General features: G+C 44.6%; 1 protein-coding gene across 4 annotated transcripts in view; it reads left to right on the top strand.

Annotated features, from left to right (window-relative positions):
• The window catches only part of rps6ka1 (ribosomal protein S6 kinase a, polypeptide 1), a 172,947-nt gene that overhangs the window by 149,407 nt on the left and 10,779 nt on the right, over positions 1-12,761 (top strand). For all 4 annotated transcript variants that reach the window (XM_072247336.1, XM_072247335.1, XM_072247338.1 and 1 more), the window contains 4 exons: positions 3,149-3,274; positions 6,161-6,250; positions 8,577-8,735; positions 11,419-11,580. In XM_072247336.1, the coding sequence (XP_072103437.1) occupies positions 3,149-3,274; positions 6,161-6,250; positions 8,577-8,735; positions 11,419-11,580 (537 nt within the window). The remainder of the gene's footprint in view (positions 1-3,148; positions 3,275-6,160; positions 6,251-8,576; positions 8,736-11,418; positions 11,581-12,761) is intronic.

Genomic DNA, 12,761 nt, shown 5'->3' with positions numbered 1-12,761 from the left:
AAAGCTGTTGGGTCTTTAGTTTCGAGAACAGTGTCTTCCTCGGGACTGTAGCTTATCATTTTTTAAATTCAGTGATACAGCGTGGAGTAGGCCTCTCTGGCCCTTTGAGTTACATTGCCCCAGCAACCCCACATCCCTGATTAACCCTAACCTAATCGCAGGACAATTTACAATGACTAATTAACAGACCCGCTATGTTTTCGGAGAAAACCCACGCATTCCACGGTGAGGACGTACGGAGACTCCTTCAGGATGGCACCAGAACTGATCGCTGACCTCCAGCACGTCCCGAGCTGTGATAGCATTGCGCCAACCACTACACTAACGTGGTCCCCAGTGGGATGTGCCCAGTGATGCAGGCCTTGTGCACGCTTGTGTGAATTACCTAGTTTATGATTAGCAAGCAGACAACCTATTTTACCACCAGGCTGTTCTGGCATTCTTAAGTATTAAATTCACTTTATTTATTTGGATAATTGGATAGGTATATGGACAGGAAAGGAATGGAGAGTTATGGGCTGAGTGCAGGTCAGTAGGACTAGGTGAGAGTAAGAGCTCGGCATGGACTAGAAGGGCCAAGCAACACACATCAAAGTTGCTGGTTAACACAGCAGGCCAGGCAGCATCTCTAGGAAGAGGTACAGTCGACGTTTCGGGCCGAGACCCTTCGTCAGGACTAACTGAAAGAAGAGCTAGTAAGAGATTTGAAAGTGGGAGGGGGAGGGGGAGATCAAAAATGATAGGAGAAGACAGGAGGGGAGGGGTGGAGCCAAGAGCTGGGCAGGTGATTGGCAAAAGGGATATGAGAGGATCATGGGACAGGGGGCCCAGGGAGAAGGAAAGGGGGAGGGGGGAAAAAAACCCAGAGGATGGGCAAGGGGTATAGTCAGAGGGACAGAGGGAGAAAAAGGAGAGAGAGAGAGAGAGAGAAAGAATGTGTGTATAAAAATAAATAACAGATGGGGTACGAGGGGGAGGTGGGGCATTAGCGGAAGTGAGAGAAGTCAATGTTCATGCCATCAGGTTGGAGGCTACCCAGACGGAATATAAGGTGTTGTTCCTCCAACCTGAGTGTGGCTTCATCTTTACAGTAGAGGAGGCCGTGGATAGACATATCAGAATGGGAATGGGATGTGGAATTAAAATGTGTGGCCACTGGGAGATCCTGCTTTCTCTGGCGGACAGAATGTAGGTGTTCAGCAAAACGATCTCCCAGTCTGTGTCGGGTCTTGCCAATATATAGAAGGCCACATCGGGAGCACCGGATGCAGTGTATCTCCCCAGCTGGGGCCCTGAATGGTGGTGAGGGAGGAAGTGTAAGGGCATGTGTAGCACTTGTTCCGCTTACAATGATAAGCGCCGGGCGTGTGTGTTGCTTGAATTTCCAGCATCTGCAGAATTCCTCATGTTTACTAGGAGGGCCGAGATGGCCTGTTTCCGCACTGTAATTGTTATATGGTTATATGGTTATAATTGATCAGCAAAAGAATGCATTGTTACTGTATTCCTATTTAATCAAGTATTTCATTGTACTGATTATGCTACATTTCAATTTAAACATTCTTTAATTATCTACACATCCCTACTCGACTTCTGACAGTCAGCAAAGCAATTTAAAAAGGATTTAGTCTGACCTGCACTGGCTCTCAATTCCAATGCTGATTTACATTTGAGATTTCTATCCCGTGCAAGAAAATCACATCTAATCCTGATAATTCACCGCCCTCTGCATCTGTCCCCACAACATTTTTCATGTCTTCTACCCATTTTCTATTATCTGTGCCTCAAGTACTGAAAACATCTCCTTTCACCCACAGATCTTTATGGTCTTTGGTTACACAGCTTTGAAAGTGTGAGAATTCCTTTGCTAAATTCTCCTAAGGATAGAGGGGTGGAGATGCCTCTCTACTGAAAGAGGTGTAAGGTGCTCCTTCTTTCCTCTAGCCTGCAGGTCACCCTTGGGCATGGTGTAGCACCTGCTTAGCCCCGCCCCCCAATTAGGGCCATGGGAGCTGGTGGTGGATGGTTGTGTGAGCCGCTGGTAGAAATCACAAGTCCTGGTTATGTGACCACTGACACCAGGCAGACAATTTCTGAAGAGTATTGATAATGGCTGGGGTCACCCGTCTTGTAAAGACACTGCCCAGAAAAAGCAGTCATGGTCATGAACGGAAAATAATCTGCAGATGCTGGGATCAAAGCAACACTCACAACATGCTGGAGGAACTCAGCAGTTCGGGCAGCATCCGTGGAAACGATGAGTTGACATTTCGGGCTGGAACCCTTTGTAAGGACTTCCTGACGAAGGGTTCCGGCCCAAAACGTCGACTCATCGTTTCCACGGATGCTGCCCGAACTGCTGAGTTCCTCCAGCGTTTTATGAATCATGGTCATGGATAGACCATGTTTTACAACATGACAAGTAAAGAACAAACAAAATTCTCCAGCCTTTGCCTCTCCTTTAGAACCTTCTCTAATCGCCCACCTCTGGCCAACCATTAGGTCATTCATGTGTTCTTTCCTTTGGCTCTGACTTACTGTCCTAGCTTTGCTGTAATTTGAGGAATTTGGGTATGTAAACTTACTGCTCATTACACTGCTGGTGATTAAGGCAGCAATGAAGATCGTCCATCTGTCTGTCCTTGGCTATCTTCCAGAAACCAACTTTGATCTTGTCTTGGTGGTGTTCAAAGCTTCCTTCATCGTGTCAGTAGCTTCCTCTCAGTTTTCACTACTGACAGCCATGCAAGTCCTGGGTGGAGACTCAGGAAAACCGTCGCACTCAGATGTAGAAGGATTCTTCATTGCTGTTTCTATAATAGTTTTGTTTGACCAGTCAGGGTTGTTAGCCCTGAGCCGAATCCCTGAACCTGGAGGACAGGTGGACCACTCTTAGTCTGGCCTCTACTCTTTGATCTGTTTGGCATGGGTGACCTTACCAAGAGTTAAAGCATAAAGCCCTGACTCCAGCCAACATAGCTCTTCAGGTCATTGAGGCATGCAAGCCTCCAAACCACGACAAGGGTGTACTCCTCTTGGAGAATGTATATAAAAATAGTTCTACAAATATAAATTGTTAGCTCAGCTGGTGTGCAATGTAATGAAATGAAAATACTTGTTTTTGAAGTTGCTGTTTGATCTCTTACAGCAACTGCATGGAAACAACATGAATTTTGCCGATGGTTATGAGCTGAAAGAGGATATTGGTGTGGGTTCATACTCTGTCTGTAAACGTTGCATTCACAAGACCACAAATATGGAGTACGCTGTCAAGGTGAGATTCATTCTAAAAGAAGTTGCCAGTTTGTTCTTGCTCTTAGTTTGCACTCTGGGGTACTAATCCAGTACATACACCCTTTGTTATCCTACCCTATAACTTGTAAAATTTTAAGTTTTGAATTTAATTTATTTTAATATCAAAAGAAATTGCTGGTCTCTGTGCTGAACTGAGGCTGTGGCCTGCAACTACCTGAATTGGCTGCTGGCTTTGTGTCAGTTGGCACCGTCATGAACTTCGGTTCTGAATGCTATTTATTACTTCTACTGTTTGCACGAGTTTGATATTTTTTTTTCTGCACGTTGGGTGTTTAATGGTCTTTTTTTAATGGCTTCTTTTGAGTTTCTTTGTTCTGTGGCTGCCTGTAAGGAGACGAATCTCAAGGTTGTGTGTAATATTCATACTTTGATAATTGATGTACTTTGAACTTGGAAATGTTTCCATCTGGAGAGAACTGAGAAAGAGCAGAGACAGACAGCCTGATCTCCTCCTCTGCAAAAGCAGTTCTAATCCCCTTTGGTTTGCCATCTGTTTGGTATTCAAAAATAATTTTTAGTCCCCCGGCCAAAATCACAGAGGTTTACATACGACAAATTTATTTTCCCGGTTAGGAGGAGGAGACATAACTCAGTGGGAGAGCATATGCTCTGCTTGTGTGAGGTCTTGGGTTCCATCCCCGACATTTCCACACTGGTGATCTTGAATTTTCGGTGGCCACAGCAGCATAGGGGTTTGCATTGTGCTATAACAGTGTCAGTAGCCCAGGTTCAGTTCCCGCCTCTGTACGTTCTCCCTGAGGCCACATGGGACTCCTCTGGGCGATCTGGTTTCCTGACACGTTACAAAGATGTACAGGTTAGTTGGTTATTTGGTCACATGAGTGTAATCAGGATTGGGGTCATGCAAAGCAGCTGGGCGGTACAGACTTGTTGGGTTGGAAGGGCCTGATTCTGTGCTGTTTCTCTAAATTACTTTTTAAAAGTACATATGCATCACTGTGGCCAAAATCCAAAAAACCCCAACGTTGGGTCCATGGACTATTCAGTTAATGGTAAGGCTCTATGGCATAAAAACGTTGGGAATCCCTGTACTAGACATCGTGTAGCCTGGTTAAGGTTAGAAGCTCCAAGACCTTTGGTTGTATGCAGAAGTGCTGCTGATATGAAACTACACAGATTATTAGTCCAGCATTCTGTTTCCCATTGCTTTTTCATGAAGACCACTTCAATTGCAGGATGACATTAACTAAACAAGCAGTGTTGAAGAGCTTTTCAGGGTTGTCTGGGCTTTAATGGTGAACTCCACCTCTAAGCAATAGGTTGGAGTCTTCTGATAATGATGTCACAGCACCTCAGCTAGCAGACTTGCTGCCTCCCAGTGGCAGTGATCCAGGTTCATTCCTGGCCACAGGTATGGTTTGTGTGGAGGCTGCATATTTTCCCTTTGGTCACATGGATTTCCTCTGGGTGCTCCTGTCTCTTCCAACATCAAAGATATGTGGGTTCAAAGTAAGTTTGTTATCAAAGTGTGTATATGTTACCAAATACTACTCTGAGATTCGTTTTCTTGCAGGCATTCACAGTAGAATAAAGAAGCACAATAGAATCAATGAAAAACCACACACAAAAACTGACAAGTAACCAAAAGAAGACAAACTCTGCAAATACAAACAAAGAATAAACAAATAACAAATAAATAATCCCAAGAACACAAATTGTAGAGTCCTTGAATGTGAGTCAGTAGGTTGTGTTCAGTGATCAGTTCAGTGTTGTGGTGAGTGAAGTTATCTGTGCTAGTTCAGGAGCCTAATGGTTGAGGGGTAATAATTGTTCCTTAACCTGGTGGTGTGGGATGTGAGGCTCCTGTATCTCCTTCCTGATGGCAGCCGCGAGAAGAGATCATATCCTGGATGGTGCAGATACTCGATGACGGATGCTGTTTTGATGTGGTGGCACTCCTTGTAGATTAATTGTAGGTTAATTGACTATTGCAAATTACCCCTAATATGCAGGGAAGTAGAAGAATCAGGAGAGAGTAGATGGGAATGTGGGGAGAACAGGCTGTTGCGGAAAAATTTGTGGGGGAATGGGGTGCTGTATGAGACAGCAAAGATCATTGGGCTGAATTGCCTCCTCCTGTATTTTAAGAAAATATAAAAATATGGAAGCTGGGCGAATAAGTAAATTAGCAGCTTTTATTAATAGCTTACAAAAACCTGGTTGAAATTACCAGGTTGTGCACAGGAGTTGCCTTAGTTCCAAACTTTCATTGTTAGAAATGTCACGAAGGAAAATCAGGTATATATTTAAGGTATATTTTTTTTTAAAAAAAGATCTTGTTGTAATACTTCAACTCAGTGGAGGTTGGATGTAGGGGATTCACAGCCCGTTCTTTAGTTAGAGCCTTCAGCATTTTGGGCATCGAGGGAGAGGGGAAGAGGAGAGCCATCTGCAGTACCACCGACGCGGCAGAGAGGGCCTCAAGATGGCTGTGGCTCAAAAGAGGGGAGCCATGGAGTCATAAATAGCTAGCCATCTGGACACAAGCTGGGGTCTGATCAGCCCCGGCTGGGTCACCTGGAGGAGGTTGTATGATGTTGAAAGACCCGAAACACCCGATGATTCCAGGAACATCACTGAAGATGTGTCCAGAAGCATCAGTAGATGTATGTACACAACTGCATCTGACACGTACATCGATTGTGTTCTGTTTGTTGTGGTGGGTTGGATAACACAACTGCACAAATTCTTGGTCTGATCATCTAAGGCTTCACCACTAAAATGAAGATTAATTGAACTGATCCTCTGCTTGATCTACGCGGGGTGTTTCACCTGTGACCTGTTATACTTGGAATGCTACTTAAAATGTTTGTGTTCTTTTCAGATTGTTGATAAGAGTAAGCGAGACCCCTCAGAGGAAGTTGAAATTCTGTTTCGGTATGGACAACATCCAAACATCATCACACTAAAAGATGTGAGTGTCAAGGTGTACTGTGTGATTGGGTCTGATTGGAATTGAAGAGCCAGTAAATGCATAAATCATGGCTGAGTGAGGTCTTCATTAGGCAGAGTCAACAATGGATGTTGTGTCCTAGCTGTCTAGATGAGCAAGCCTGGGCTGTACAATATGGAGACCAAGCTTGTTGCCCAAATAGTAAGCTCCTTCTCTCCACACATCTGATGAATCCAAAGAAATGGTACAGACTGATACAGTCTGATACCAGCAACATCACAGGAGTTGGCAGTCAGCATTGAGCTCAGTGTAGGACTGCCTTGTTTTTGGCGTGTGCCTGCGTGCGTGCATCCATGATGATGTCTTTTTCATGGCTTTTACAAGGCGCAGAGCGAGAAAGAGAGACTGTGTGGCGCGCCACTCTTCACACAGACATTTTCACAGTATTTTTCCCTTTATCTTACGAGGTCGAGTTGCGATCTCGACACTCAACCCGGCACGGATGGAAAGCGTGCTCGGGGGCGGACCCGACTAGTTTCGAACCTGGGAACCTCCGCTTCCGGGTCTGGCGCCGATGTCGTTGCACCACCAGCCGGCCCAATGTACGACTGCCTTAGGGACACCAGCTGCAGATTTCTCCCTCTGGGTTTACTCCCGAAGCCTTCCCTGTGAGTGGGTTTAGCCACAAGGCAGCGGAGGTTTGAAATTAGAGTTTTCTCTCTCCTAACTGAACAGCCAACCACGGCTCACAAGCCCCATCTGCCTGAAGTGACTGGCTTTAAGATGCCAGTGATCCACATTTGCCCCGTCTCCTGTCAGTAGAAATGGTTCCGCCGGGCTTAGTAGCTAAGCCACATGTGAAGCCCGGGAGGTGGGCTAGGTTGTCAAGGGTTATTTGAGACGCACACTGTTAGGAGCATGATTGGTAGTGGGAGCTTGTCTCCATTACCACCCCTGGCTGCAACAACCTTAAGCAACCTCATAAGTCGTAAACAATGTAAATACTGAAACTGTCAATTTCTCTGTGGAGTTGAGATTGGATCAAGGGCAGCACGGCAGTGTAGTGGTTAGCGTGTTTTACAAAACAGGCCACCAGGGTTCAATTCCTGCTGCTGCCTGAAATGAGTTTAAATGTTTGCCCTGTGACTACGTGGGTTTCCTCCACGTGCTTCGGTTTCCTCCCACAGTCCAAAGTAGGTTAATTGGTCATTGTAAATTACCCCGTGATAAAGTCGAGCGTTGCTGGGCGATGTAGTTCAAAGGGCTTATTCCGCATTGTATCTCAATAAATAAAAAATATTCTTACTGAAAACAGCCTTTCATTTACAATTATTCACAGGTGGTATTTTAATTTGCATTTATTGCAATAATAATTCATTACAAATAATTGATTGCAAGTCACTAGTTTATTATTTCAAATGTTTCTCAAACAAAAACCAATTTGGATTGGTAACTTAAAAATGTTATTTCATGGTCAATAGCTCAAGCTAATAAACTTAATATTAATGTAAATAAATTGAAATAATAAGTAAAATACTTGGAGGTAAAAATTCATATAAGTGATCTGCCGAATAGTTAGATAGTGCTGAAAACTGACTTCCGAAAGTGTAAGTGAGACCTCAAAATCCTTCGTCATTTGTTCGTTCATTATGTGCCATGTTGTATGACATGGCCAATCATGGTCTAAGACCATGATTGTTCTTGACAAATTTTTCGACCGAAGTGGTTTGCCATTGCCTTCTTCTGGGCAGTGTCTTTACAAGATGGGTGACCCCAGCCATTATCAATACTCTTCAGAGATTGTCTGCCTGGCGTCAGTGGTTGCATAATCAGGACTTGTGATATGCACCATCTGTCATAAGACCATCCACCACCTGCTCCCGTGGCTCCCTGATCGGGTTGTGGGGGGGGGGGTTGGCTAAGCAGGTGCTACACCTTGCCCAAGGGTACCCTGCTGGCAAGTGAAGGGAAGGAACTGCTTTACACCTCCTTTGGTAGAGACGTATCTCTACCCCGCCACCACCTTCATCATTGTATGCTCTGATTACACACAAGCGAATTGACTTGTAATCATCTTCCAATATCAAGAGCTGGTTCCCAGCCATAAGCAATAAACTAGGTACTGCCACTAGATCAATTGCCTGAACTATGCAGGAATGTCCAGTAATAAATTTGACCTTGATCTAATTCCAGCCTGTTTCTTTGCCAGTGAATGGTATGAGTGTAAAAGGGAGAAAATGATCAAATCAGAACCAGCAACTGAAGAGTTAAGTGGAAACAGGTTAGAGAACATCAGTAGGAGCTTCTCTGACCGGTCTTTTGTTTTACCCTGGTGATGCTTGTTTAGGTCTACAATGACAGTAAGTACATCTACCTTGTGACAGAGTTGATGAGAGGAGGTGAACTGCTGGATAAAATAATGCAGGAGAAGGGCTTCTCTGAACGGGAGGCGAGTGCTCTTCTCCACACAATCACCAAAACAGTGGAATACCTGCATTCTCAGGGGGTAAGTGATTCGTTGGTCCCAGTTAAATATTGCTGCACAGGTTTTTTTTTAAAATGCTGGTTCTTCCCTGTTCAAACTTGCTTTTGTATGACTTTTCATTCCTGGTATTTGGATATCACTGGCAAAACCAGTACATAGACCAGACTGAGTAAAGATTGTGAATTCCCTTCCCTAAAGAACATCGGTGGCCAGTGAGATTCTTCCTCAAAGTTAAAGTAAATTTATAATGAAAGTACATGTATGTCACCATATATATCCCTGATGCGGGCATACACAGTAAATCCAACAACCATAATAGAATCTATGAAAGACTGCACCCAACAGGGTGAACAAACAACCAATGTGCAATAAAAGGACAACAGAAACAAAGGAGGAAAGGAAGAAATGGCTTTTTGTAGCTTCGTTTGGTCCTATGTGCAAGGTGTGCAATTGTTCCTCCGTACCAGACAATGATGCAACCTGTCAGAATGTGCTCTGGGTACATCTGTAGAAGTTTTCAAGTGTTTAAGTTGACAAATCAAATATCTCCAAACTCCTAATGAAGGATAGCCGCTGCCTTGCCTTCCTTATAACTGCATCAATATGTTGGGACCAGGTTAGATCCTCAGAGGTCTTGATACCCAGGAACCTGAAATTGCTCACTCTCTCCACTTCTGATCCCTCTATGAGGATTGGTTTGTGTTCCCTTGTCTTACCCTTCCTGAAGTTCACAGTCAGCTCTTTGTTCTTGCTGACCTTGTGTGCAAGGTTGTTGCCGTGACACCACTCAATTAGCTGGTATATCTCCTGAATGCCCTCTCATCTCCATTTGAGATTCTACCAACAACCAATGGTTGTATCATCAGTAAATTTATAGATGGAATTTGAGCTATACCTAGCCACACAGAGATGGGTATACGGAGAGTAGAGCAGTGGACTAAGCACATATCCCTGAGGTGCGCTAGTGTTGATTGTCAGCGAGGAGGAGATGTTGTTACCAATCCATACAGATTGTGGTCTCCCAGTTAAGAACTTGAGGATCCAACTGCAGAGGGAGGTATGGAGGCCCTGGTTCTGTAGCTTATCGATCAGGACTGTGGGAATGATGGTGTTAAACATTGAGCTATAGTCAATGAACAGCATCTTGACATAGGTGTTTGTATTGTCTGGGTGATATAGGGCCGTGTGACGAGCCATTCAGATTGCATCTGCTGCAGTGCTATTGTAGTGGTAGGCAAATTGCAGTGGGTCCAGGTCCTTGCTGGGGCAGGAATTGATTCCAGCAATGAGTAACCTCTCAAAGCATTTCATCACCGTAGATGTGAGTGCTACTGGTGATGGTCATGAAGGCAGCTCACACTACTCTTCCTAGGCACTGGTATAATTGTTGCCCTTATGAAGCAGGTCACCCCATCTTCTCGACTGTAGCTTTCTGGTCTACCATTGGTCCAAAGCTGTGACAATGTCAAGAATTAAGTAGAACCAATTATTAGATTATAAGTGCCACTAGATATCCCTGCTGAAAACATCTTTGCTGATGTCCAACAATCTCTTTGAACCCCTACCATCAGGCAGGAGGTACCATAGCATCTGGACAAGAACTTTTAGGAGGGGAAACAGCTTCTTCCCCCAGGCCGCAAAACTGCTAAGCACACTGACACCACACAGTTCTCAGTGTACATGAAGCACCAGCAGTGTTATACTGCTTATTTTTTAAACTTGTACTACAAATGCACTATCTGTTAACTTACGGGTGGGGGGTAATATTACGTTGTGTTAAGAGTGAATTGTACAGTGTGCAACCTGGTCCAGAGGAACGTTATTTCATTTGGCAGTACACGTGTAGGATTGAATGATGATGGACTTGAACTTGAAGCTAGCCGGATGAGATTTGTCCTGGAAAGGACTTTGGTGTAATTTTCCACAGTGCCAGGTAAATACTCAAACCAGTTGCTTGGAGGTGTGGCTGGTTATGAAGCACACCTCTTCAGTACTACAGCTAGGATGCTGTGATTACTGTTCAACATGGCTGGCAAGAAGGAAATTTTAGACAGCATTTACATCAGACCCTGAATTCTCAAGTTTCATGTTGGATGACTGAACTGAAATTGTTCCAAATCTAAACATTGCTGCCCTTTAGTTTTCCCACGAGAAGTATTTATTAAGACAATTAAAACCTGATGTGATACACCTTGTATTCCGTTTGGGTAGCCTCCATCCTGATGGCATGAACATTGACTTCTCTAACTTCCGCTAATGCCCCACCTCCCCTTCATACCCCATCCGTTATTTATTTATATACACACATTCTTTCTCTCTCTCTCCTTTTTCTCCCTCTGGGTTCCCCGCCCCCTTGTCTTTCTCCCTGGGCCTCCTGTCCCATGATCCTCTCGTATCCCTTTTGCCTATCACCTGTCCAGCTCTTGGCTCCATCCCTCCCTCTCCTGTCTTCTCCAATCATTTTGGATCTCCCCCTCCCCCTCCCACTTTCAAATCTCTTACTACCTTCAGTTAGTCCTGACGAAGGGTCTCGGCCTGAAACATCGACTGTACCTCTTCCTAGAGATGCTGCCTGGCCTGCTGTGTTCACCAGCAACTTTGATGTGTGTTGCTTGAATTTCCAGTATCTGCAGAATTCCTGTTGTTTGCGTGATCCACTGGTGATGCTTTCACTTCTTCATTGGTGACTTGTGCTCTCTTCCAGGTGGTTCACAGAGACCTGAAGCCCAGTAATATCTTGTACGTAGATGAATCAAGTAATCCAGAATCTATCCGAATCTGCGATTTTGGTTTTGCTAAGCAGCTTAGAGCTGACAATGGTCTCCTCATGACGCCATGCTATACAGTCAACTTTGTTGCCCCAGAGGTGAGTATTATTTACAGCATTTTAGTACTTAATGATATTCATCACCATTGTTATGTGCCGTGCCATGTGACGCCATATTGCTCTTGGTAAATTTTTCTACAGAAGTGGCTTTCCATTGCCGCCTACTGGACGGTGTCTTTACAAAACAGGTGACCCCAGCCATTATCAATACTCATCACAGATTGCCTGGTGTCAGGGGTTACATAACCAGGACTTGTGATGTGCACCAGCTGCTCATACGACCATCCACCACCTGCTCCTGTGGCTTCATATGACCCTGATCGAGTGCTCATCAGGTGCTACTCCTTGCCCAAGGGTGACCTGCAGGCTAGCGGAGGGAAGGAGCGCCTTACATCTCCTCTGTTAGACACGAATCCTCACCCCGTCACCTAACTTAATAATATTACATTATACATGAAATGTTGATCTATCTGCAATGAATTTGTTTTTCACAACCTTCATGTTATTTTGTTTGCTGCCTTTGTCTAATTGCCCTCATGTTACAAGGAAGCAGGTTCACAGGTTTGGTGAGTGAGGGAGAAGACACTGATTACAAATAAGCCCATTAATCATTTATTTACAAACAGTGGAAGATTCAACCAAACATCTAAGTCTCCCCAAGTTGCACAACTATAAAACTAAACATTCAACAAACAGAATGCATGACGTCCCTCCTGAATCAAGAACATGTTTTCCCCATGGTTCTTCGACACTGGTTGCGACCTCGGTGTGAAGCAGGACCTGGGAATGGAAAAGAAGAGACAGAGCTTCCTGAGCGTGCTATTCTTATGTCCCTGAGGGGCCTGAAACTGAACACCAATGCTGTGCTACGCAAGGCAACCAATGGGAAAGAATTGCCACATCCTTCACATGGGCCGATCGATGACCAGCACGGTAGAAGCGGCTTTCTACTAACAAGAAAACTAAGCCCCACGTGACACCTTGTTAACCAGGTGATGTCATAGTGGAAGCCCTGACTTCATCTTATCATCTCTGTCCTGTCCATGTCTGCTCTAGCTTCTCTGTGACCCCTTCTGTTTTGGGCTAATGACTGTGGGGAATGATCCATCTGGGGCATGTATTTAAAGTTTTCTTTAAATATATGCTTGTGGGCAAACCCTTGTGAATGGGCATGAATACGGGAACATGTTGGCCTGAACCTGTACATGTGCAGGGGCATA

The sequence above is a fragment of the Mobula birostris genome, chromosome 30, assembly GCF_030028105.1.
Source record: "Mobula birostris isolate sMobBir1 chromosome 30, sMobBir1.hap1, whole genome shotgun sequence".
NCBI classification, from domain to species: domain Eukaryota; kingdom Metazoa; phylum Chordata; class Chondrichthyes; order Myliobatiformes; family Myliobatidae; genus Mobula; species Mobula birostris.
Note: the sequence above shows the minus strand (reverse complement) of the source record. Positions and strands in the feature narration are given on the sequence as shown.